This window comes from Hyposmocoma kahamanoa, unplaced genomic scaffold (assembly GCF_003589595.1).
Source record: "Hyposmocoma kahamanoa isolate Upper Pololo Valley unplaced genomic scaffold, ASM358959v1 100021, whole genome shotgun sequence".
In the NCBI taxonomy this organism is placed as follows: Eukaryota; Metazoa; Arthropoda; class Insecta; order Lepidoptera; family Cosmopterigidae; genus Hyposmocoma; species Hyposmocoma kahamanoa.
In genome coordinates, this window is record NW_020653200.1 from 6,016,248 (window position 1) to 6,040,184 (window position 23,937).

The 23,937-nt window shown below is 35.2% G+C and overlaps 1 protein-coding gene across 5 annotated transcripts in view; it reads right to left on the minus strand.

The window, feature by feature from the left end:
• LOC113225912 (protein NDRG3-like) overlaps positions 1 to 21,985 on the minus strand; it is a 128,019-nt gene extending 106,034 nt beyond the window's left edge. For 3 of the 5 annotated variants that reach the window (XM_026458382.1, XM_026458392.1, XM_026458389.1), the window contains exons 1-3: positions 21,302 to 21,487; positions 20,460 to 20,531; positions 5,424 to 5,602 (exon numbers count right to left, since the gene is read on the minus strand). In XM_026458382.1, the coding sequence (XP_026314167.1) occupies positions 5,424 to 5,602; positions 20,460 to 20,531; positions 21,302 to 21,486 (436 nt within the window). In that variant the 5' untranslated portion in view covers position 21,487. Of the gene's footprint in view, positions 1 to 5,423; positions 5,603 to 20,459; positions 20,532 to 21,301; positions 21,488 to 21,748 lie in introns of those variants that run through there. The other 2 variants (XM_026458409.1, XM_026458400.1) reach the window with 2 other exon arrangements.
• Between the last annotated feature and the right edge of the window lie 1,952 nt (positions 21,986 to 23,937).

Genomic DNA, 23,937 nt, shown 5'->3' on the forward strand with positions numbered 1-23,937 from the left:
ACGCGAACCAGCCCGGGCCATCTTGCGAACGCGGACGTCCCAGGAAATGTTTTTCAGATTTGTCTAGGCGCTCGAAACGTAGAAGATTGGCAGAATTATCTCAAGTAGATGACTCTGCTGTGAATGCACTACTCAATACTTCTGATACGTCTAATACTAGCTTAAGACTGAATATAAATGCGGACGAGGTCTTATCCCTTTTTGTCGAGGCTAAGTTGACGAAGCATCAATATATATTAATTAAGAACTTCATAAACAATAATACTGCATGTGACATTTTACCATCTTACCAAAGTGTGCTGGCTGTTAAAAAGAAATGCTATCCCGAAAACTTATCCGTTTCAGAATCTAAAGCAGAAGTTGAATTGCAAAGTTTATTAAATCACACAACTTCTAGAATACTTGAGTCGCAAAAAGAAATTTTAGATAGAGTGCCAGAAGATTCCACTCACAATTTGACTTTGATTGGAAAGTGGGGATTTGATGGTAGTACAGGCCAAAGTGAATACAAACAGTCTTTTTCAGATCCCTCTTGTAAAGATGACAGTAGTTTATTTGTTACATCTTATGTCCCACTTAAGTTAGTAGCAAATCGCCCTTCAGACAGTATAACAGTTTGGAAAAATCCCCGACCCTCTTCCACTAGATACTGCAGACCTATTCGTTTTCAATTTTTGAAAGAAACCTCTGAAGTATCTAAGGAAGAGGAAGCCTACTTCCGAGAAAAGATTAATAATTTGACTCCAACAACTTTTAGTTTTAATAACCGCAATTTCAGAATTCAACACTCTTTACAGTTAACTATGGTGGATGGTAAAGTGTGTACTGCTTTAAGTGAATCGTCATCCTGTAAGTGTTACATTTGTGGAGCAATTCCCAAAGAAATGAACAAAATAGACGTTTGCTTACAGAAACAACCTGATGAAAGTAGGTTTGAGTTTGGCCTATCTCCTTTACATTCATGGATTCGCTTTTTCGAATATTTTGTTCATCTTGCTTACAGGATGGATGTTAAGAAGTGGCAGGTTAGGTCGGATGATGAGAAGAGACAAGTAGCAGATAGAAAATCGTATGTACAGAATGAGTTTAGACGTAGATTAGGTTTAATAGTAGACAAACCACGAAGTGGCGGAAGCGGGACATCGAACGATGGAAATACGGCACGAAAATTTTTCTCTCATTCTGTAGTTTCAGCTGAAATTACTGGCTTAAATAAAGATTTGATTGAACGTTGTTCCACAATTTTACAAGCCTTGTCCTCGGATTTTAATATTGATTCGGATAAATTTAATGAATATTCTTTGGAAACCGCGCGACTTTTAATTCAGGAATATCTGTGGTATAATCTCCCAGCTTCCGTTCACAAAGTTCTCATTCATGGTGCTGAAGTAGCACAGTATGCTTTATTATCTATCGGGGAATTATCCGAAGAGGCAGCAGAACCTAATAACAAAAATTATAAGGCCTTCAGACGGGATCACACGAGAAAAATGTCGCGAGTACTTACGAATACGGACTTACTTAACAGACTTTTACTTAGCTCAGACCCATTCATTACTGGTCTTCGGAAATTTCCCCGTAAGAAAAAGAGCGTTATGTCAAGGCAGGTTTTAGATTTATTAAAAATTTAGTTTAAATTCAAATTAGGTTAGTTGTTGTACTTATTTAACTTAGTTGTGGTTATGATGACGTTTGTAAATATGTAAACCGTAGTTTTAGTTTTCCTGCCTTTTGTTGTACATAATATGTATAATGTATAAAAGAATACATATTTCCCCTTCATAAACAGCGTTAATATCATATTCAGATGTATTTCCGAGCGAGGGAGAATATATCTCAAATATTGACAATTTAAATGTATATTAAATAGTACATATTTTACAGTTTATTGTACATAATGTATTAAATTATGTAAATAAAGCATTAATGTACATTAGTGAAGTATTTTTTTTATTATTTACCCTTCAGAAAACATCCCATTTAACAAATTAAATAAAGTAAGATATTAATGACCGCCCTTGTAGGGCGCTTGGACCACCGTGCAATCGTTCATTAGCGGTTGCTATTGCTACATTAAATAATATTCTCTTTAATTAGTAGCAGTAGAGCTCATTGTGAAGGAGTTCGTCCAGTTTAGAAGGGTAAGGTGCTGGTGAAATTACAGGCACATGGGATTTGTCAACTTGTGTGTCAGGGTGACGAGCGCAGTGGCAGTGCCCTTAAGATCTTTGTGATTCAAACCTGAGAATGGCACTGCAAGAGTCATGGATAGGCGTGTCGCTTACTATCAGGTGCACGACTTGTTCGTCCCGTTACTTGGTATTATTAAAAAAGAATCGGGGTCATGACATTTTGATAGAACTTCACTATTTTTCTTTTACTTGCTACGAAACATCAAAGCGGATTTCGAAATGGAATTATTGTTGCATATTTGCTTTAAGAGCGATATCTTCTCGAACACAAGCCCATTTCAAATTGAAACTGTTCAGTACCGACATTAACCCAGTAATCTCATTAAGTATATTTATTTACTCGGCTTCTTCTTTGTTCGTTTAAGAATAAAATTAAATTGGATTCGTTGAGGTATACCAAACAAAGAAAAAGTACATTCGTGTAGAGATTTGTCCGCTTTTAAATACAAAAATTCACGAACAAATGTTGTGTTTAATGTGTAAAGGGTAAAGGTTAAGGTGCAAATGTGAGAATACCTGTCAGATTCTTTTATTAAGAAATTGCTTTCTAATGCATTTTCAGTGAAACAGATGGTTTGGGAAATAGCCTGGTCTCCCTACTACAAAGCATAGACGGTCTCAATAACTGATCCAAATTAATTTTCTCTTACGTATATGTGCAGGTAATGTGACTTATATAACCTACATACGTTAACATAGGAACGTGACTTTCGGAGAAACATAAATGTTTACGTGGCCTTTGAAATTAAACAATTAATTTCAAAATGAAGTGTTGTAGTTGTATAACCATCTAAGCTTTTTCCGGAGCACAATGGGATTACAAACCTTATGACGAAAGATATTGGAATCCTTAAGAAAATTAAATAAAAGATTATATTATTAAAATCACCCCTGACAAGGGCTCTAGCAACGTTCAGTATTGTAAAGTTTCAGAACATTTAATTTACTTGCCTATTGTCATGTTGTGAAGGTGGAGTAACTACCCTGCTAACATACCTACCTCTAAAACACTGATTTAAAAAAATAAAAAAGCGAAATACGTATATACCCGTCGCTTAGACATTTAAAATCGCACCTACTTTCTACTTCCTGTTCATTTTACAACATTAATGAGAGGTTATTTTCTTTGCACCTAATTAAAAACGTGACGAGTGTATTGAGCAAGTAAACCCTTAAACGATATGAAACGTTACTGAGGCGATCAGGATAGTGACAACAAGATACTCAGCGGCACATGCAGTTACGCCTTGGATAGCACGCCTATCACCGCCCTGTGAGAACAAAGTGTCTAGTGGATACAGATAATTTCCAAACCATAAATAAAATAATTATTATTGTTACCTATTCATATAACACAACAAGTACATTTATAGTACCGCATAGTTACAAGTATCTATTTTTTCCTAACTGCTGTAGACAAAGGTGTATATTTTGTACAGCTCAGAAATTAACTCAACATCGTGTATCGCAAGTAATAAAGGTATCGAGATCGCGCGTCAATTTTCCGGCTGTAAGGTAAGCCACAATGAAGACTGATTATCACGTAAGCAAGCCACGCGATAATTACGAACCCTATTACAGCTAACCATAGTCGCATAAACATAGTATAACTTAGTTTTTATCTATAAAGTTAAAGTTATGAAAATTGCTAGGTTTAACAACAAAAAGAAGATTGATTCGTAATATTATGAGTTACATTTCATAAGCAGAAAGTTACGTAATATAGTAATATCATTTTACATTTCACACGTAGCCGGATTACGAGTAGGTAAGGGTTTCAAAGAACTAGATTCAAAAGTTCTAATTGTAAAGTTTTCCTTAAATCACTTTAGATAGCAATGATATTACAAACACCGATGTGTCGTCGTTGTAGTTCTATTCACGTCCAAAGATTAGATGTTACTATTGAAAAAAAGTCGCCATTCGCATTAAAGTCAGTGTGCTCCAATTCGCTTGGCAATTTATCGTGCTTATATTTTATACTAGTCTGGAAAAAATAATATCTACAAGCTATTAAAATGCAAGGAAATCCCTTTTTCTCTAATATGATCGCAAATGTTTGCATTACTTTCAAACAACGAACACGGAAAGTTTGTCATTTATGGACTGTGCGACTTCTTCCCGGCCAAGGCCTGCAAAGTAAGTATGAAAATCCATTACTGTCCGCTGCTCTAAACTTTTAAATCTAGCTACTAACAATGAACTATGTAAAGAGGCAAAAGAAAAACTCATACAGCCAACTGCCCAGTGCGGCAGTGTATTAATACGAGTCAAGCAATCCCCGTACCCGTCAAGGCTAATATAGTGCCTTGAAACAATGTGAGGAAATAATTAAAAAACTAAAGATAGGAAGATGTACAATAGAAAATGTAAAAAAAAATTAATTATATTAAAACTAATATTTTACATGTCAGGACAAATGCAAAAAGAAATTGTTATTGTTTTTCCAGACACATTTAATAGTAGTATGCTGAACTTCTGATGATATGGTTGAATGTGTATCCATTAGGTACTGTATTTACCGTTATCGTTCTTCTTACTAGAACTCATTTTCGCGACAGAAATAAAAAAAAAAGAAAAACCAAATTACTCTAGTTTGTTTTACCACCAATTACCTACACTGCATTTAATTCTCGTAATTACGAACCCTTTGTAGTTGGCTGTATGAGGTTTTCTTTTGCGTTTTTACGTAGTTCATTATTACGAGTAGTAGGTAGATTTAAAAGTTTAGAGAAGTGGACAGCAATGGATTTTCGTACTTAATATGCAGGTCTTGGCCGGGATGTAATGGTCCATGAATGACAAACTTTCCGTGTTCGCTTTTTGAAAGTAATACAAACATTTCCGAGCATGTTTGAAAAAATATATTAACATACTCGTTTAAATAATATAATGTAACCGCAGTTTATACAAAATTACACACGTTGAAACATGCAAACTTTTCACAGTTTAATCAACTCAGGCACCTAATATAATAAACGCTTGTTATTTTGATTCTCTCCCGATCAAACAAAAGAAGTTTATGTAATAGTTAGGAATGAGTATCAATTGTACAAATTGCGGTCTAGCCAGATACTAAACTAACACGGATACACGAACATTTATATACCCACACATATAAGACTATTGAGTTAAAGTGCTAATTAGTGATTCTAATGAAGAAGGTATTAGAATGGGTACATAGTACAGTTGTTCGTGTTCTCCACTTGTTATTTTAAGACAGATACTCACAGTTGAGACCGAGGTCGTGGTAGGTGATAATGGCGGGTTTGGCGCGGTCGCCCTGCACGGCGACTAGGATGTCGCCGCGGTCGGTGCGCACGCGCGTCTCAGCGCATCCGCCCTCGCCGCTGAAGCGTCGCGCACTTGGGAATTGCAGCTGGATATTCTTCAACTCGATATCGTCCATGCTGCGAACCGGCAAACAGCATTCAAGCAACATAAGGTGTAATATACACATAATACAGCACAGAAACGCTGTACTACACTAATTAAATACGAACAATTGTGACACTTCGCGATGGATTTTAATTTCATTGCCAATATATGCACTTATAAGACAATGTTTTCTAAAATTATTCAGCGTAATAAAAAAAGTTAAAATGTGATCCACTTATAAATTCAAATCATACATAAATATATATTCCAAATTGTAACCGCTAATTAAATTTACAACATTTTAATTCTTTATTCTTTATCCCGTATTACCATATTTTATTACGACTTTACTATTTAAACTACGCCCGAGTAAAAAGGTCTTATGGATTAAGAAATTTTACAAAATCAAGATTGTAGCAAAAGTCGGTGAATCCACTATTCGTCATATAAAAGGCGAAAACAATTACACCACTTGACTTTAATGTATTTCAATGATTTTAATACGTAATTGATGTAATGGATAACTAAAAATACCTCATTTTCTTATCTTTGGTTTATTAGAATCATATAAATTCTTTGTTTTGAAAGTGTCATTTCACTTGTAACGCATCATGTCTTAGACCGTTCAATGCAATGTGTGCGTTCTGTTTGTACGTGGTTTGTGTAATACTTGGATGCTATTTCTATCATTGAATTTGCTTGCTTTTTTTTCATCATCAGACTTTTAAGATTTAGAGTGAGAAATAATCTTGTGTATTTAAGATATAAAAATCGTAATAAGCCACCAAAATCACCGCAACTCGGAATTTAAAAAAAGAAATAATATATTAGATTCGCGGGAAAAAGTGAACTTTAGGCATAAAAGCATCTGAATGGAAGAAATCATCCCCAGGAGAAAAGTAATGCTGAGATAATAATTACATTTTTCAAAATATATATCACACTCGATGCCGATTATATCGAGATTGTATTGGAAACTCAATCGGTTTTTGGTGGGTCAAACATTTTGATAAAAACCAAAATGTATATAAAGTAACTAAATTTGATAGCCTTATTAGCACAATTATTGAAATAAAGGATAACGTCAAAAGTTGGTGAATTGACATTATCATTTTCGTCCTTATCTGACTTGCTAGCAGTCAACACAAATACTCATTGAATTTTACAATTCTACGTAAATATCTATAACACGTTTGAAAAGAGCAGTGTTACAAATTCCTAACAACATTCAACAGAGTTTGTTGTTCTTTCAGTAACTTAGAGGAGTGTAAGAATAAAAAATTGTATTCTCTGGAAACGCCAAGTTACATCAATTAATCCGCTAAAACAGTGTCCAGTAATGTTCTGGCACATATTGGTATTCACGTAGGCTAAGATTTCGTAATGACCATTTAAAATTCAGAGCCAAGGGCTTTCTAATAAGTGGGGGCAAAGTCATCTACAGCCATCGACTTTCGATGGTTGTTGAATGCCACTTGCAACGTCTCCACTAGATATTTTTTACATTTACTGAGTCAGTAAATTAAAGCAAGAGTAGAGAAAGTAAAAAAAAATAACGAAACGGTTTCAATAACGTAATATGTATATTTACAAATATATAATCCATATCAAATGTGTCGTTTCATCACGCGATATTTTGTACCTACGTGAAAAATACAACTTTTACACAATAATAACGAAAATAATGCTTTCTTCTCGGTTTAATATATTTCAAGAATATAGCAGAATAACAATATAAATATGATATCGAAATAAACATTAACGCGAACTAACTAGCCAGGTGTCGCATTTTTCCTATAAATCTCTTCAAAGTAGTCAATTCTTTTCTCGAAGCCCTTTACTGGAAAAGTTTTCATCCAATTTTTACATGACCCAAAGAATTCAAATAACCGAAAAGGTCTATTCAGTCCATCAATGAACCTACGCAAACAAATGGACCGAACGTCAAGGTTAACAAAAGCCAAAAACGTTTACCGAGCTGAGAGGTCCCTTAAGATTGCGCTCCCGTTTGTCAACGCATCAAGCAGTCACCGTTTCCGACATTATCTATAGACCTTATTTGATCACACACAGACGCTACATTCTATAAACCCGTTGATACATGCTATTGAATTAAAGCTTAATAAACTAATGTTTGTCCTGTGAGCAATTTTCTTAATACAAATTAATCGAACAGACTAAAAATGCCAAATCTAAAAATACTCACTATTTTTAACCAACTTCAAAAAAAGGAGGAGGTTCTCATTTCGACTGTATACTTTTTATTTTTAATCTATGTTACGTGATACATCCGACGTTTGTGAACCGATTTTGATGATTCTTTTTTTTGTTGGAAAGAGGGGACCTCAGTAGTGGTCCAATTTAAATTTGAAGAAAATATTGCATCTCCAAGAGTTGCAAACAAAATGATGAATGACTTTTGAGGTCGGTTTTTTAGTACTCTGTACTGTCATTATATTGTACTAAGTAATACCTATACTATTTTCTTGTACTAGGTAAAGTTAATTAGTTATGTACTAATAATTAAATTTTTATTGAATTGATATTCAATTATTTTTTGTGAAATTACTCCACTAGTTTGTATTAATAATTATATGTACTAATAAGTTTCGTAGATTCAGTGTTTGGAGAATTTTTTTTTAATTTGGGATAACAACAGCCATAACACAATTTTAATCTTACCATACGTTTAGCACTTTTTGGATAGGCTAATTACAGTTATCCACTAAAAGAATTACTGACAACAAACGTATAATACTAAGAATAAAAACATAAATAAGGGTGAACAAAGTTAAATGAAATTAATCAATCGTGTCTCTGTTAAAAGAAAAACAATACAAGAAAGAAAGTGAGAGAAAAAAGATCATTAAAATAAGATAAATAGTATACACACATCAAAAAAAGTTTGCGATCACTTCGAAAAACTGAAATCTTTTTTGTTACTGTAGATTATATTATGATTTTTTCTTCTTTTTAGATTCTTTATTTAAAAACAAATTAGAACATAAAACAATGACCCCGTTCAATTGTTTTTTCATATAAAAAGGCTTTCAGTCCTAGCTTACGCTCATTCAGAAATCTGATTTAGTCAATTATAAGCGATTCAAGATATTTTTCGCGGAAAGTTGTGATTGAAAAAATGCCAAGAGGATTATCAGAGGTTTTACGAGCTAGAATAGTAACTATGAGGGAAGAAGGATACACCACGAGAGTAATAGCACGCAGACTTGCTATATCCCAATCCTGTGTCGTGGCTACGTTGCAGAGGTATCACGGAATGGGGAATTTAGCTGACCGACCCCGCAGCGGTCGCCCAACTGTTTTGACAGCTGCCCAAAAGCGCTGTATTAGATTGCTGGCAGCCCGTGATCCAACAATCAACGCCACTAAAATAAAAGCAGAAGTCAGGGCCGCCTCTGGGCTTGAAGTTAGCACGCAGACCGTTCGCAATTGCTTGCACCAGGCTGGATTACGAGCACGGAGGTCTTGGCGAGCTCCGCTCAATTCCCGGCAACGTCAACAACGAAGATTGCAGTGGGCTAGACTTCGGCAAAATGAAGAAGGTGAGGACGAAAACATTTGGCAAAACTGTCTCTTCGTTGACGAATCCCGAATCAGCACTCATCCAGATAACCGACGTGTCCGTGTCTGGAGAAGACCAGGCGACCGTGAAAGACAAAGAACTGCCACTGGAACAGTTCAGCAAGGCGGAAAATCGGTGTCCTTTTGGGGTGGCATTATGATTGGAGCTAGAACGCCTTTGATCCCGTATCGGGGCTTCATGACAGCAGACATGTACAAAGCAGTTGCTATTGATGATATCGTCAGACCATTCCGAGTAAACCATGGGCACCAATTTGTACTGGTCGATGATAATGCGCCCGCACATCGAGCTCAACGAGTCAATGCTGCTCTTCAAGAATACGATATCACACGATTAGACTGGCCTGCCGGCTCGCCCGACTTAAACCCAATAGAGCACGCGTGGGATGCTCTTAAACGAGCAGTATGGAACCGTGAGCCACGTCCCCAGACAGTTCCAGAGCTCAGGGAAGCCGCTATTGAAGAATGGGATAGGTTACCCCAGGAAATGCTGGATAACTTGATCCTCAGCATGCCCAGGAGGATCTTCGCATGTATTCGAGCCAGGGGAGGAGTTATTTTATATTGAATTCACACCTTTTAATAATAAATTGTTGTTTAAGTTTAATTAAACAGTCTTTTTCTTTCTATGAATTTTCTATCACTATTACATTATGATTAATGGCTCAATTTTTTAAAATAAATAATAAAAAATAGTTTTATATTTTAATTTCAAACAGGGTATTCCTATTTAAAGAAAGCATACAACATAGATTTTTTTCTTGATAAAGTTAAATTTAAAGAATTATAGGAGCTTATGCTATTGATCGCAAACTTTTTTTGATGTGTGTATGAATATCAATATATAATTAATACGCACAAGCATATTAATAATAAAATAATACATGTATGTACAATACACAACACTATTATGTATTAAATATAGAAGAATATAACGTTGCAAGCTACCATTTTGTGAAAATGCGAACTTTGTTGGTTTGTGCGTTGAATATATTGTGCAAATGACTTAAAGATATCTGAAGTACAACAGACTAATCGTTTAATAGTTTTAATCTAACGTTGGCTTTGAAGCTGTGTTTACAATCTACGAAAGGATCAATATGTCCAAATTTTTTGTTATACGTCCGAAAAATACGCGTGAACAGCATTCTTGTGTGTCGTATGTCTAGTGCGAGGCTAAGGTACCAGTAGCGATACACTCTCCAGTATCATCGGGCAATTCAAACGCCCACACACGATGTTCACGTAGAATACCCATGTCCAAGTATTACACGACGTTCTTCAAAAGTTATGAGACCGTAAGCACGGCAGTATTTAGGGTAATTAGTGGTAAAATGTTTACATTTATAGTTCAGGTATTTGATAATTTTTTTCTAAATATGTTCGATACGCGATTTATGATTAGCATACATGGAACTTGCGTATTCTAATACACAACACACACGTGCAAAATAAACGACCTTCAGACGCAATGGACAATGGACATGTAAATAGGTGACACGTTCGCATTACGAAGCCAAGGTTACGGTAGGATCTATCAGCTATGTAATGAATGTGAGAGGTAAACAACATTTTTCCGTGTAGAAGACAAAATTTGTCAGCCTCGATGAAACAAATTTTGAAACAAATGATCTGAAGGGGACTGTGACTGTGCCCCTTCATCCTGAGACATAATTTGACAAGTCCCATTTGCCTACAATTTCGCCAGCACCTTTAGTCTTCAAAACCGAAACTCAGTAATCCTCACGTTATAGCTTTGCGGCAGAAATAGGCAAGGTAGCAGTACTTCGCTGGACGAACTCTTTCATAAGGAGCTACAAATTGCTCCTAAAATATAATAATATTATTTTGAATTATAGTTACAAAAATAATTGAATCTAAGTACCTTATTTTTAATTTACCAAAAAACATAAAATATCCCAATTTACGCTACATCCGCACGATCTGTAAATTTTTTTTACCAATATGCATTTATTAATACTTTCTCGAGTCACTCGTGACCTTAGGACCCGTCAAGAGCCCGACCGTTGATTTGTTTGAAAAACAAAGATACGCGTTTAAGATTCGAAAAAAATACAATTTAACAAACCCCCGATACACATTTAGACCTATTTAGTTTATTACATGATAAACATAACGTTCCGTGACCGACCATCTCCCTGCTCCATCATCAGACCCTGATCACCATTTGTCTACCAACTACCCATCAAGACAATTCAATAAGCCCAAACACGGTGAGGCTACGTTTAATAAAACCGAGTTCCTGTGTTCACTTTCCTGCTTCATCATCACGGCCTAGTTACCATCTGTAAGCCAACAACTCAAGTTAAAGTAAGTTTTGTGTGGATATGGCTCCGTCGTTTTATGAGATGATTCCGCCAATATCAGGGTTCGAAGACTTAGTGCGATGATGGGACAAATTGCTGGTAATCGAAACAATTTAGCGGTTATTAAGAGAGCTACGGAAAGACAGATTGACGGTTGTCGAAAGTTTTTGCTTTTTGCGCTAGTCCGAATAAATCTTTGTTTAGTATTAAGCTGGAATAAAAGATTGTGGATTGTATAGTCGGAGCAAAGCAATTAATTGTTGATTAGTTTATTAAGTTTTAGAAATTTATATAGAGTGAATATTAGTGTGCAGCGGGCTTTGGCCAGAAAAAATTGACATTGATAGGGCGAGGGATGTTTTTGGGAAGGAGGTCATAAAGTGGGAAGCTTATTTGGGGGCAGTTAAAGAATAAGAGTTCTTGAGAGCCTTTCTCTAGTCCACATTCGCAAAGGGAGTGATCTCGAACTTTGATGTTAGCTAGAAAAACAAGGGAACAAACATGACCGAATCTAAGGCGAATAAAATAATTTAAAATAATATTCGTTGTCAGCTTGGCAAAGATGACAAGAGAACAAGTAAGTTTTTTATAATACGGTTCGGTTACGGTTCCTTGTTTATAGACTACTTACATGAAAATTAAAATTGATTAATAACGATAAATAACGAGCCCATTTCAATGTTCATTTATTATATTTAGATTGAAGCAATTTTCCACTTGCTCGTTAAGGTTTTCGTGAGATTCAAAGTGCATAGCTACATAACTTTAGAAAATAAGTTTTATTCAAAGAGCAATCGATCTGTTGCAAATTCTTGCACTGAGTATAATTCTGCATAACTTTTTTAACTCCTATTTTCGAAACTATGGTCAACCCCCGCCGCAGAATGAGTGAAGTTTGAAGCATTCGTCTATGTAACTGTATATCTATGTATGTCTGCTGTGGCATCGTAACGTAATTCTCTAACGGACGAATTGATCTGAAAGCGGTTTTTTTTTTTATTTGCGGTTTGGTTTAATTGGTATGGTTCTTATACTTCGTGCCATTTAGCATGTATAATGGACTATCTCCATGTTCCCAATAATAAGTCATTAAGTAGACTTACTTAGTCAGTAAGATGACTATCTTGACTTACAGATGACCACGGGGGTTGTAAACTTTTAAATAGTTTGATAGTAATGAAACATACTACAACAATTTGATTAACTGGAGAAGCTGTAAGCATTATTTCTCAAACAAAACTTTCTGCCATTTTTGAGGGCACAACTGCAGGGTACAACTATCTACAAGCAAAGGTATGCAGTCAAATGCAATATCGAGTTGTACCACTATAGTCTCACACAAACACTTCGACAATACTAGCTTACTTTTACAAATAACAGATAAAACACACATTCGTATTATGTCCGTACACAGAATACTCCTATAAAAAATAAATTCCAATGGATTTGCTATACTCATAATAGACCGGACGTTATCGACTTTCAGTGTCCATGATTGTATAAGAAAACATTGAACTGAGAATTTATATATAGTAACATTTCGTAACGAGTGTGAATGCTTCATCTAAACAATAAAGCTAGATGTAAAATAAATAATGAATTAAATTATAAACACATCAAATTCACTAAAAAACAGTTTTGGGAGGTTTCTATGGGCGAGTGTGTCAAATGAAATTATTTATTAGTATGGGGTGCAGTCATACAAACAAAAAGACTATGCCAGCTCGGCTCCAAACCAGACTGTTGCGAGACTTAATAGTTGAAAGTTATGAATTTTACATGGAAATAACGTTATTTTAACTTTTCTCTAATATATGATCTTGAAATGATTACGGTTTGAAGAAGTCCTGCTATAGTAAATATTATTTGTGTTAATGCTTTATTATTTTACAAATTTGATTGGTGCCTTGTGAAAATTTATCGCTTTGAAATATTATATCGCGGAATGATTATGGTTAGGAGACGAGCATAACCTTTACCGAGTTCTTAAGTTTTCGCGATTGTTACATATAGGAAATGAAACTGTTTTTTTTTGTCTAAATCGCGCATATTTGTTTTTTCAAACAAACCAAAGTTTCGAGCCCTTTACCAGTACCCTTTACCATGGTCACGGTTGACTGATGTGCATTTATATTAATTTTTATTAATATTTCTACCACGTACACGAATAAATAAATAAGTTTCATTCGTGCGTTTCAAAATTTGCATTTTTTAAAAAGTGTGCATAAATACGCATTGCCTTATAAATAAGAACTAAAATATATTTTATGTCAGTATTGATACTTAAGATTTAAATTCAACTCCATGGAGTTGAGAGCAGCATACCGCTTACGATTACAACGGTTTAAAGTGTCTAACTTGAAGTGTTGTTGATTGCACATCTTACATTTTGATCTCTCCTCAGCTTCCTAATGTATGTGATTAAAAAAACGAAAAGTTTCAGCCGTAGGAACCGTTACATAGGTTTTGTTTTTGTTACTTTCACAGTTTAATGGTATGCCATATATTGGAAATACAACTCTAAATGACAAACGAAATAACATTTATTCGTTTCGCACTTAATAATTTTATCGATATCGACATTACTGATAACCTGCACAGCATGGATAGTCCCGTGGGGATTCCTGTTTTTTTATTTGTCTCATGAGGAGTACGTTTACGTAAAATGGTTTGGCGCTTGTTAATTAAAAACTCTGATACGCGGATAATATACAACAATTATAAATGTTTGACAAGTAACTCATTCCTTCTTAATCAACATTGACTCTCTTTCAGATATAACAAACAATTGTGTATGAGTAGGTTTAGTAGTCACGAAGATGGTACATACTACTGCCTAACACCCCCATGAATTTGAATATTTAATTAATTTGATAATTATACATATCATAAACCGCATGGTTTCAAAGACGTTCTTATAAATATATTTTTATTCCTCATATTTAAAGTCTTATTATAAGCAAATTCTGTAAACAGGGATTATTACGAATAGTTTTCAAAAGTAGGACTACCAAGAGTAGGTCAAAATAAACAACCATGCCATCATTATACTTCTGTCATATAGTGGGAAGCTTATTTATTGCCTTGCGATAGAATAGCGGGGAATGTAATCTACATAATACTATGCCTAACTTATTGTTGACTGTTTCACGGGAAATAAATTGGTTTCCTTATAGATATATATCTGAATTGAGGAAAAAATGGTTGTCGATAGAGGTCCAGTCCGGTGATTATGGAGTGGCAAAGCGTTCCAATCTGCAACTCCTGTAAGGTGGATATGGTTTGGCGCTTATACGCTTTTGTATGTTGTAGATGTAGCGGTGAAAATCGGTTGATTAGCCTTGGTTTATGGGCACTGGCATTGTGTTATAGGTGTGGGGATCGGTTGCTTTTTGTCAAGACTTGTCAACATCGTTTCCGTTTCTTCATAATAAAATCGTAACCATAATATACATAAATATACATAAACAAAATATAACAGTTTCCACCGGCTCTAAGGAAGCTACTGTGAATTACTCTGAGGCTAACTAATAATTAATAAAAAAAAAAGATAACCCAAATTGTCCCTAAGCCTGCACAATTATGAATCAAAGTTGGCTGTCAGATTAAAAATTTTAATGCTAAATTACTCAAAACGAAAAAGAAATTAAAAACAAAATTTTATATTTACAAGCCTAGAGATTTAATTTGAAAAAAATATATGTAATCTGAACGTTATCTAAAAATGCTTTATTTATTTTAAAGCTACCAAAACTGTGGACCGGCAATTTTATACTTTCACTCCTAACTTGTGAAACTATGACGATGGATATCAGTCGTATCTGCATACCAGTATGGACCTCATGATGTCTTGACAAACTTTATTCTCGCTTCTCCCATGCCTTATATCATTATTATTGTTATTAGGAGAAATAGTGTGGGCGACACACTAATAAACTATGTAAGCTGAAGTAGAGGCATTATACAATGACAAAATTCGTAAATTCGTCGTCTCTGGTCCTTACCAGAGACGAGGTTTTCGTAGGAATTTCGGAATTTCAAGCTAACTTTCATATTCGCAATGTTGGGTATTTCTACATATAGGTTGAAACAGAAAAGCCCAGATTAATTTTATTTAATTATATAGATTAATTTTATCCAATTAGCTGATTGTTACACTCGTGGTATAAGACAGACGAACTAACAAATTTGTTGCTCTTTATTTCATTTTAGTACACCATGTTCACCATTAAAAGCTTTTACCGCAAACATGACCAAAATGGTAATTGTCCTGTAGCAAGCTTTACAGTCGCAATTTTTCATAGATAATCTACTCGATCACCCAACAATGAAACGATATATTAAATGTTATTGCAATATCCTGCCATTTTCGTTACTATTGATGTTGGTAGGCATTTATTACCAGACTTTCGTGAGCGTTATCATCGGAAGTTCATTATGAAGAAAATATAAATGTTATTCTATTTATGTATTTTATAGAGAAAGTAAGAAATAAAATAAGGGCGACCTATAGAGACGGCTAGAGTCTATACCCTGGCTACACACCGCGTGGGGCACGAAATCGACCCAACGTCTTGGCACTGGGCCAGGACGACAGAAGAGGACGGTTGGAGCGCCGCCTTAAATTTGTGGCCGACTGTACCAAGCACGACCCGTATTCAGGCGTACCTTCCTTTCTGTACACTAATTACAAACCATTTTCATTTATTTGAGCCCGCGCTATAACGGGACTGTTTTGATTTGTTTCGTCTGTGCCACTATCCGAGATGTTTCATGTTTATAGCCACAAGACACCTGTATAAGTTCTTCGTTATTCGAACTACATTGAAATAACGAGAAAAATCACAACGTTGCAAAAATAATTCACCAAATTTCGGCTCATCCTTGTCCAGAAGTGGATGTATACGAGTTGATAATATACAGTTTCAAGTGCATTATTGAAATAATGAAGTCACCATCAGGTAATTTTGTGAGAAAGAAGCCCTCGAGGAGTACTCACTATGTTATTCAACAAAGACAGAATAGAGTAGGAAAATGTCAGTTTGATAATCAACTTATTGCTGCGATGTTATAGGTAACGTCCGAGAGAAAATGTCACGTCCTCACCTCACTCAGATGGCACATTCTTTGTGTCGCATTACCCGTATTATTTAAGATGTCAAAGTGAAAATGTCATGGACTTCCATCTAATATTTATTTAGTAACGATTACTCGTCTACTATACCTTAATATTCCAAACCTTGGAAAAAGTACTTCCTCTCATTTTTTTTCTGGCTTTGGCAATTTTGGAACTGCAAAATGTAGGGACACATACAGACTGTATGCTATATTATGTCGTCTTTGAGCACACGCGGTGAGTGCTAAACTTAAAGGACTTGAAGTATTCTGCAAACATGTCCAAAGAGTCGTTTGTTGTCATCAATCTTATGGCGGTAGACAAAAGTGGCATTACGTGATGGCATTAACATTATAGAACTGTATGAACACGAAGTAAAGATCTATTTAGTCGAAAATATTTAGTAAAACAAAATGCGTGGTTGTCAGAAGCGACTGCGAATGTACACATATTATTTCATTTCCTTCGATCTCAAAACCAGTGTGCATCGAAAATATTTTAACCTGGGCTCGAGTAATAGAGAGGGAGCTGCTTCATAGACAGGGTTATTTGTAAAAGACTAACAATCTCGCAGGACTGTAATATGAACATCATAAACAATAACTTTTGTTCCATGACTTTTAACAATTTCGGATTTTACTTTCATAAAAAATAACAATATTTAAATAGATTACTCTAAACCACAGACCACATAAATACTAGTAATAGACTGGTTAGTGGGCGGGGTCCGTGTTACCTAGCTTATCACCAGACGGGCATGTGAGTGTCAACAGCGCGTCAGTCGCCGTTCAAATGGATACATGATTATTTTGTGGAAAAAATATAAATATGCCATTATATTATGTCGCGTAAGAAGCCAAAGTTTAAAAAATACTCCAGGAGTGCTTTCCTTCCATCGGTAAGTACTAAATATTTTCTAATATTTTGAACAATACAGTACTATAATTTCGAAACAAAACTATTTTCTTGCAATTCGGTAATAACAATATACATTGGTTGCTAGACATCGCCGCCGTCAAAAGAACAATTGGAATGAAAATGAATTGTCAACTTTTTGCTTTTGTTCGAAGAAGTTTGTGTTCATAGGATTTTTAGCTTTTATGTGACTAGTAATAATAAAACCTTATTAGATCCAAAATGGATCCAAATAAATTTCAGTTTTATTTATTATTGTCTATTTTCGTATGACAATATAAAACCAATCAAAATTATGTTTTCTTAGTACAAATGTAAGATTACGTTTTCAAATGTATGTGTGTGGCGACACCGGTTTTGATACAAATGTTGCTTGATGCCATTTCCATTCTTTTTTTCTTCCGTGCTCTAAACAGTCATAAGTCTATGTGGTAATGGGGGGAATCGGGAGGACGCTTTGAACTTGCAACCCTACTACCAAATGCAGGTCTAAAAAGTATCAGATGCTACATCAAAAACGTAAACGTTCACTTTTGGTAAATTAATTATGTTTTATAAAAAGTCATAGAACAAAACTTGTTATTTGAGATGTTAGTAATATAGTCCTGCGAAGTTGTGAGTATTTTACAAATAACCCCGTATAGGGAAAAGAGACGTAGAAAATTGTTAGTCCTATAGAATTTCTACAATTTATATTTTAGTGAAATAGGTGCATTGGTAGATGAGAAAAGCGTGTACTCTTGTATGGGCTTTGTTTCCACAGTAAACGTTATAAAGATATGTATATATACCAAATGTTAAAAATAACCATTTTAACGGGGTAACCGAAATCTCATAATTAATTATAAAAAATCTCAAACCAAATTTCAAACTGACAGTAAATTTTTGATTCGCCACGTCTTATTATTGCATTCTTTCGAGGTATTTGGTACTCTCTTTGCACCCAACGAGCACAATGAACATGACTATGAATGTAATTCCGCAGGTAACGACTATCTCATAATTATAGTAGGTATTACACATAACATTTTTTTGGCTAAAGTTGTTCAGTATCACGGACCTTCCTTTTATTCCTTCGTACTGATACATTATTTGGCATTGTGAAATATTTGCCTGTACTTCACTTAACTTCACTTTATGGCCAGGGTGATACAATTGATGTATGACTGTGTGTATTATGTCTGCACGACAATAATAATCCTGACATATTCCCATTCGAGGAAAATTTATTTCACTGTGTTAATATTACAGATGAAACGGATGTCCAGTAATAGTCGGCAAAATAATGCCGATAGTGAAAATACGCCGGATACCGGATAGTAGGACAAAATCCGGCCGGATACCGGGTGTTTAAAATTGAGAAAAAATCCCAATCAGTACGCCAAATAAATTGAGTTATTGAATAAAGAGGATAGTAACAGGATAAACAGAACTACAGGATCGTTGACAATATGTATATACATATTACTTGTTTGAAAGAACTATGAACTTGATATGAAGACCAGTTCTTCTACATTAATTGGTAAAAGTCGGTTCTATTTATTTTCATAAACGAGACCAGCTTCAGATGATAGTTTTTGAGTATAAACTCTTGCAAACTTTGTTAAATTGTAAGAAGTTAAGTTGACTTACTTATTATTGCCAGACGACCGAATAAAAGTATCCCTATCATGATCGATTTGACCTATCTTCAAATAATAATCGATCTTCTGTTTTCGTATATACAATGTGTACCTACAATAATGAAACGTGTAAGTAAATTTAAATTTTTTTGGTAATCTGGTATCAAGGCTTAGGTTAGCTAAATCACAAACAAATTAATAAAACCAAATTGAGACGAAATAGTAAAGGGCGTATCAAGTGCTAGGCTTATACTTATAACAACTAGAAACACTTTTTCACTCTTAACATTTTTCTGTTGTGTATTTGTTTATATTATCGAATAAATCAACCGTTTTTGTAAAACTAAGTGACCACAACAAATCAAATCGTCAATGTGAAAGTGCAATCATTCAGTAATTAACCAATTACGGCGATGCGCGCTGTAAACCGGTCGCGACATGTTTACGGCAGTGGGTCAGATATCCGGCGGCCGGATATCCGGATATCCGGCCTGTGTGCTCGCCGGATCCGGCCAAATCCCTATCCGTTTCATCTCTAGTCAATATTTTAAGTGACTATACTCAGACCCTTTTTGTTTTGGTATATGTATATATACTATTTCACAGTTTAATAATTAAACTTTATATTTCCCTTCTCTGTGAGTATTGTAATAGAATACTAACGTGATTAGCAAGTTTACGCTAATACCCGACTCATTCAAAATACTGAGTAACAACACCATTTTGCATGTTGTAACTTAAGTAGCCTTTTGAAAATGGTAGAGTAATATATACGTAGTGTATTCTACATACACAAGAATATTGTAAAACTGCGATGTAACTGCAGGGGGCATAAAGCCACTTATGTTTAATTTAAAACGTAATCCTGAATGGTTACGTCGAGGTTGGAGGAAGACAACAATATATTGGATGTCATGGTTATATGATGACTGACCACGCTAAAGGACCGCAGACTGTGACAAACTATAATAGAATACGATTATGTACACAACAGCTACAATGTACGCCGAAATAAAGGGGATTAAAATACATTATATTTGGCTGACAAAGTCACGCGAATATCTTTAAACAAGTATTATTTATTGTAGGAACGTTTTAGTAACCACGATATTTAGGCACCAGGTATAGAGATCGTATTAGCGGAAATTGTGGAAGGAAACCCTAGCACTGACCGGGGAGTAATACCGAGAACACACAATACAAGGTTCAATTTAAAAAGTTAGTTTTTAAATTCTTTAAATGAGAACCAAACTCAGGTTGAACCCTAAAAGTATGCATCTAACATTTTATTATATGTATGACTTACCCCAGCAAGGCGGTTTCTTCTGCATTGACAGATGGCATATTGAAGTATGGCTTCTTCACTGCGTCGTCTATTCTGAAAAGGTGCAGTGTACATAGCTTACTCATGTGGGCGATAGGTGAAGTTACTATACTGTCTCATAATGTAGGTACCAATGATATGGGGTATACAGCGGAACTTAGTTGTTTATGTCGTTACTCCACTCCAGGTATACTGTATTTTCACCTCAAGGTCCATTTGTAAAGATGGAATAAGTGGTGCTATACATTTTTGGTATTTGTACACATAAGAAAAACTCCGTTTTCTGAGTCACACATTTTGTTGTAGAGTTTTTAAGTGGTTTGTAAACACCTGAGTCATGTCATGCTTGACATATATTCTTACAGTTTAATGTTTAAGCTGTAAGAATACAAAGTATACTTTAATATATTATTGTAAGAGAAAATAGCTAGTTACATGTTACATGAATTTGGTTGTTGACTTCATAATACAGTAATTCATATTTAATGAATGTTGGTATGGATCATGAATTTTATTTTGTTTATTTTCCAAACTAAATTCCACTGTATTTTTTGAACTTGAGCAACATAGTGTCTGCTCCACTTTAAAGTGAATTTTAGCTTTGTAACACGTTATGAGAAATAATTATGCAAATTAAGTAATTTTAAGTATTAGTTACACACTACTTAATGAATAAATCCTAATGTTTTATTTAGATGAATTAATCTATGCAAAAAACAAACAACAGCTTCTATAATACTAACTACAATGCATGAATGACTCTTATGAAATGACAATTTTTCAAGTGAGAAGCACGATGCATTCCATACAAACTAAATACTCACTCCATAGAGGCCTTGGGCACAAAAGGCAAATTCTGGTTAAACAAAGGCTCTAGTTTCTTCTGTGCAGTACCTCCAAGCCGAAGCATTTTCTTTACTTTCACACATTTCTTTTTTGGCACCGTTGTACCACGGTACACAATGTCCAGGAAGGTGTAAGAGCCACCACTGATCAAACCTCGATTCATGCCAACTTAACATCCAAAAAAAAATGAAAAAAGCATAATACATAAACAGGTTGCTTGAATATACACAGCAAATTAAAAATATTGCGCCAATTTTCGAAACAGCCCAGTGATGTTAGATTATAGTTAATGGAAGAAAGTGACGTCCCCTAAAGTTGCACTAAAACTTTTGCACTAGTTGTTAGTTGCGGCGTGCGATCAGCTGGGTTGCAGAGCACGTGTTCGTACGTAAAAAGTTGCATTTTCTAAATTATAACACTCTTACCTGCTTGTGTTATTCACTGCGTCAATGACTGAAGGGAAAGATACCGAGAGTGCGCGAATTTAACCGTTCAGGACTGGCGTACAGATATAAGCCACGAGGCGCTGATTTTACACAGCGCTAACGACTACACTCCTAGACCTTCTAGTCGGAGTGAACTGATTACGCTCGCTCCTCCCTCGCTGTCGGTGGATCTGGAGCTCACTTCGCGACGGACTCAAGGCGCTTGCGTTGTTTAATACGTCAATTATTCAATTCAAGCCCGGGAAACGAAGAATTTAAGTTCTCCCTGAATTCGTAATGCAACGAATCTAATTGTATAGTCTGTCTGCCGCATAACTATGAAACAAAAAAAATAAAAACAACTCGTCTAACACTTGACAATTATACAGAGCATTCTCTACGCAAAAGTATATTCATAAACTTACAGTAAATTCATGAAGAACAAAGTGAACAGCCTTCTTCTTCAAATCACATCACAACAAAAGCAACAAAACAAAATAGATTCATAGTTAAAAATTCTTTCGTGCAGCGGATATCTTTTGAGCGAACGACATAAACCCTTCGTTTCGAAATGGACTTAGTGAACTGTCAATGTATTTTTTTTTTATTTATTAAGGCTTTGGGGATTCGAACTTGACCTTTTGCAGGGAAAAGTGTCGTTTTTATTTTGACTTTCAATTATTTTGTGAAATTTAGTTTAAAGTGGAATAGGTTAGTGCTATCCAAAGCCATAACAAAAAAAAATTAAGGCTTCGGCAAAGCCAAGCCACAAGTTTAATTATGTTTCTGTAAATATGGCCGCCATAAAGAGGGTAGGCAATTTGAGGCGGCGTGCTTGGATTGACTCGGGATTCCTTAAAACGGGCCGATACGGGTATTTTAGTTCGAGATTCGTATAATTTCGCGTTTTAATCTTCGATTAAGGCACAATAGCACTGTCCTATTCCACTTTAAACTAGATTTCACAATATAATTAAAGTCAAAATAAACGACACTTTTCCCTCCAAAAGGTCCAGAGCGAATCATTATTAAGTCTTGTTTAACATATAATTATAATGTACAATTTTCCTTATGTGAGAGTGAATAAATAAATAAATAAATAAAAATAAATAACTCACTCCCCAATAACTCCCCACTCACTCACTCACTTATTCACCCACACACTTACTTATGCACGCACGCACGCACTCACTCACTCAATTACGCACTCACTCGCCCTATAAATTTATCATAAAGACCCATTTAGATGGAGAGAGTTTCTCGTCTCGAAGATGCGATTATCGAAAGAATATAAAAAACTTTCCTCGTCTAAACATTCGCGATTATCGCCCTTCCACGTGAGCGATAATCGCCTCGCCTTTACATGTTGAACGTCTCCTTTCCTTCCTTTGTGCCTGCCGTTTCTACCATGCGTGCAGTGCACGATCAGAGTTTTGATTATCACTGCTTTTGTAAGACAAGAATTAATGGAACGAGAGCGAAAAAATATTTTTCAAATATTGGTGAGTGAGTGAGTGCCTCTGTGGTCGAATATAGCGTGGGCAATATAGTGTTTAGGGTACTCTTGTAACGAATATGGCACTCCTTTCTAAATCCAGGATGGCACAACTTTATTTGGTGGTGCTAATTAAGAATATAGCATTTATTTCTAAATCCAAGATGGCCGACACGACTTTTCAAGTAAATGCACTTTTACTCACTCACTCCCTACTCACTCACTCACTCACGTATGCACGCACGCACTCACTCACTCACTCACTCACTCACTCACTCACTCACTCACGCATTCACTCGCCATATAAATTTATCATAATTGTCAGTTTTTGTTTGTGTCAATAGTTATAAAATTTAAAAAAAATGATAAACAAAATTATATTTCTATACAGTGCAATGAACTTAATATTATCAGCAGTCTCAAATTTGAATGATTTTTGCGTCATTTTGATATATCCATAGTCAATACCGCAGTAATCACTGAACTCGAATTGCAATTCTCGCACTCAAAACGGTTCGAACCGATTTGTACGATAATCGTATGAAATTGAAAAAATGTCATACGAGATCGTGTTTAGACAAGTCGAAAACTCGTAAGCAAGAATCTCCTTACTACAAATTTCTCCGTGTAAACAGAGGAGGCGATTGAAGGCCCATTTAGATGGAGAGAGTTTCTCGTCTCGAAGATGCGATTA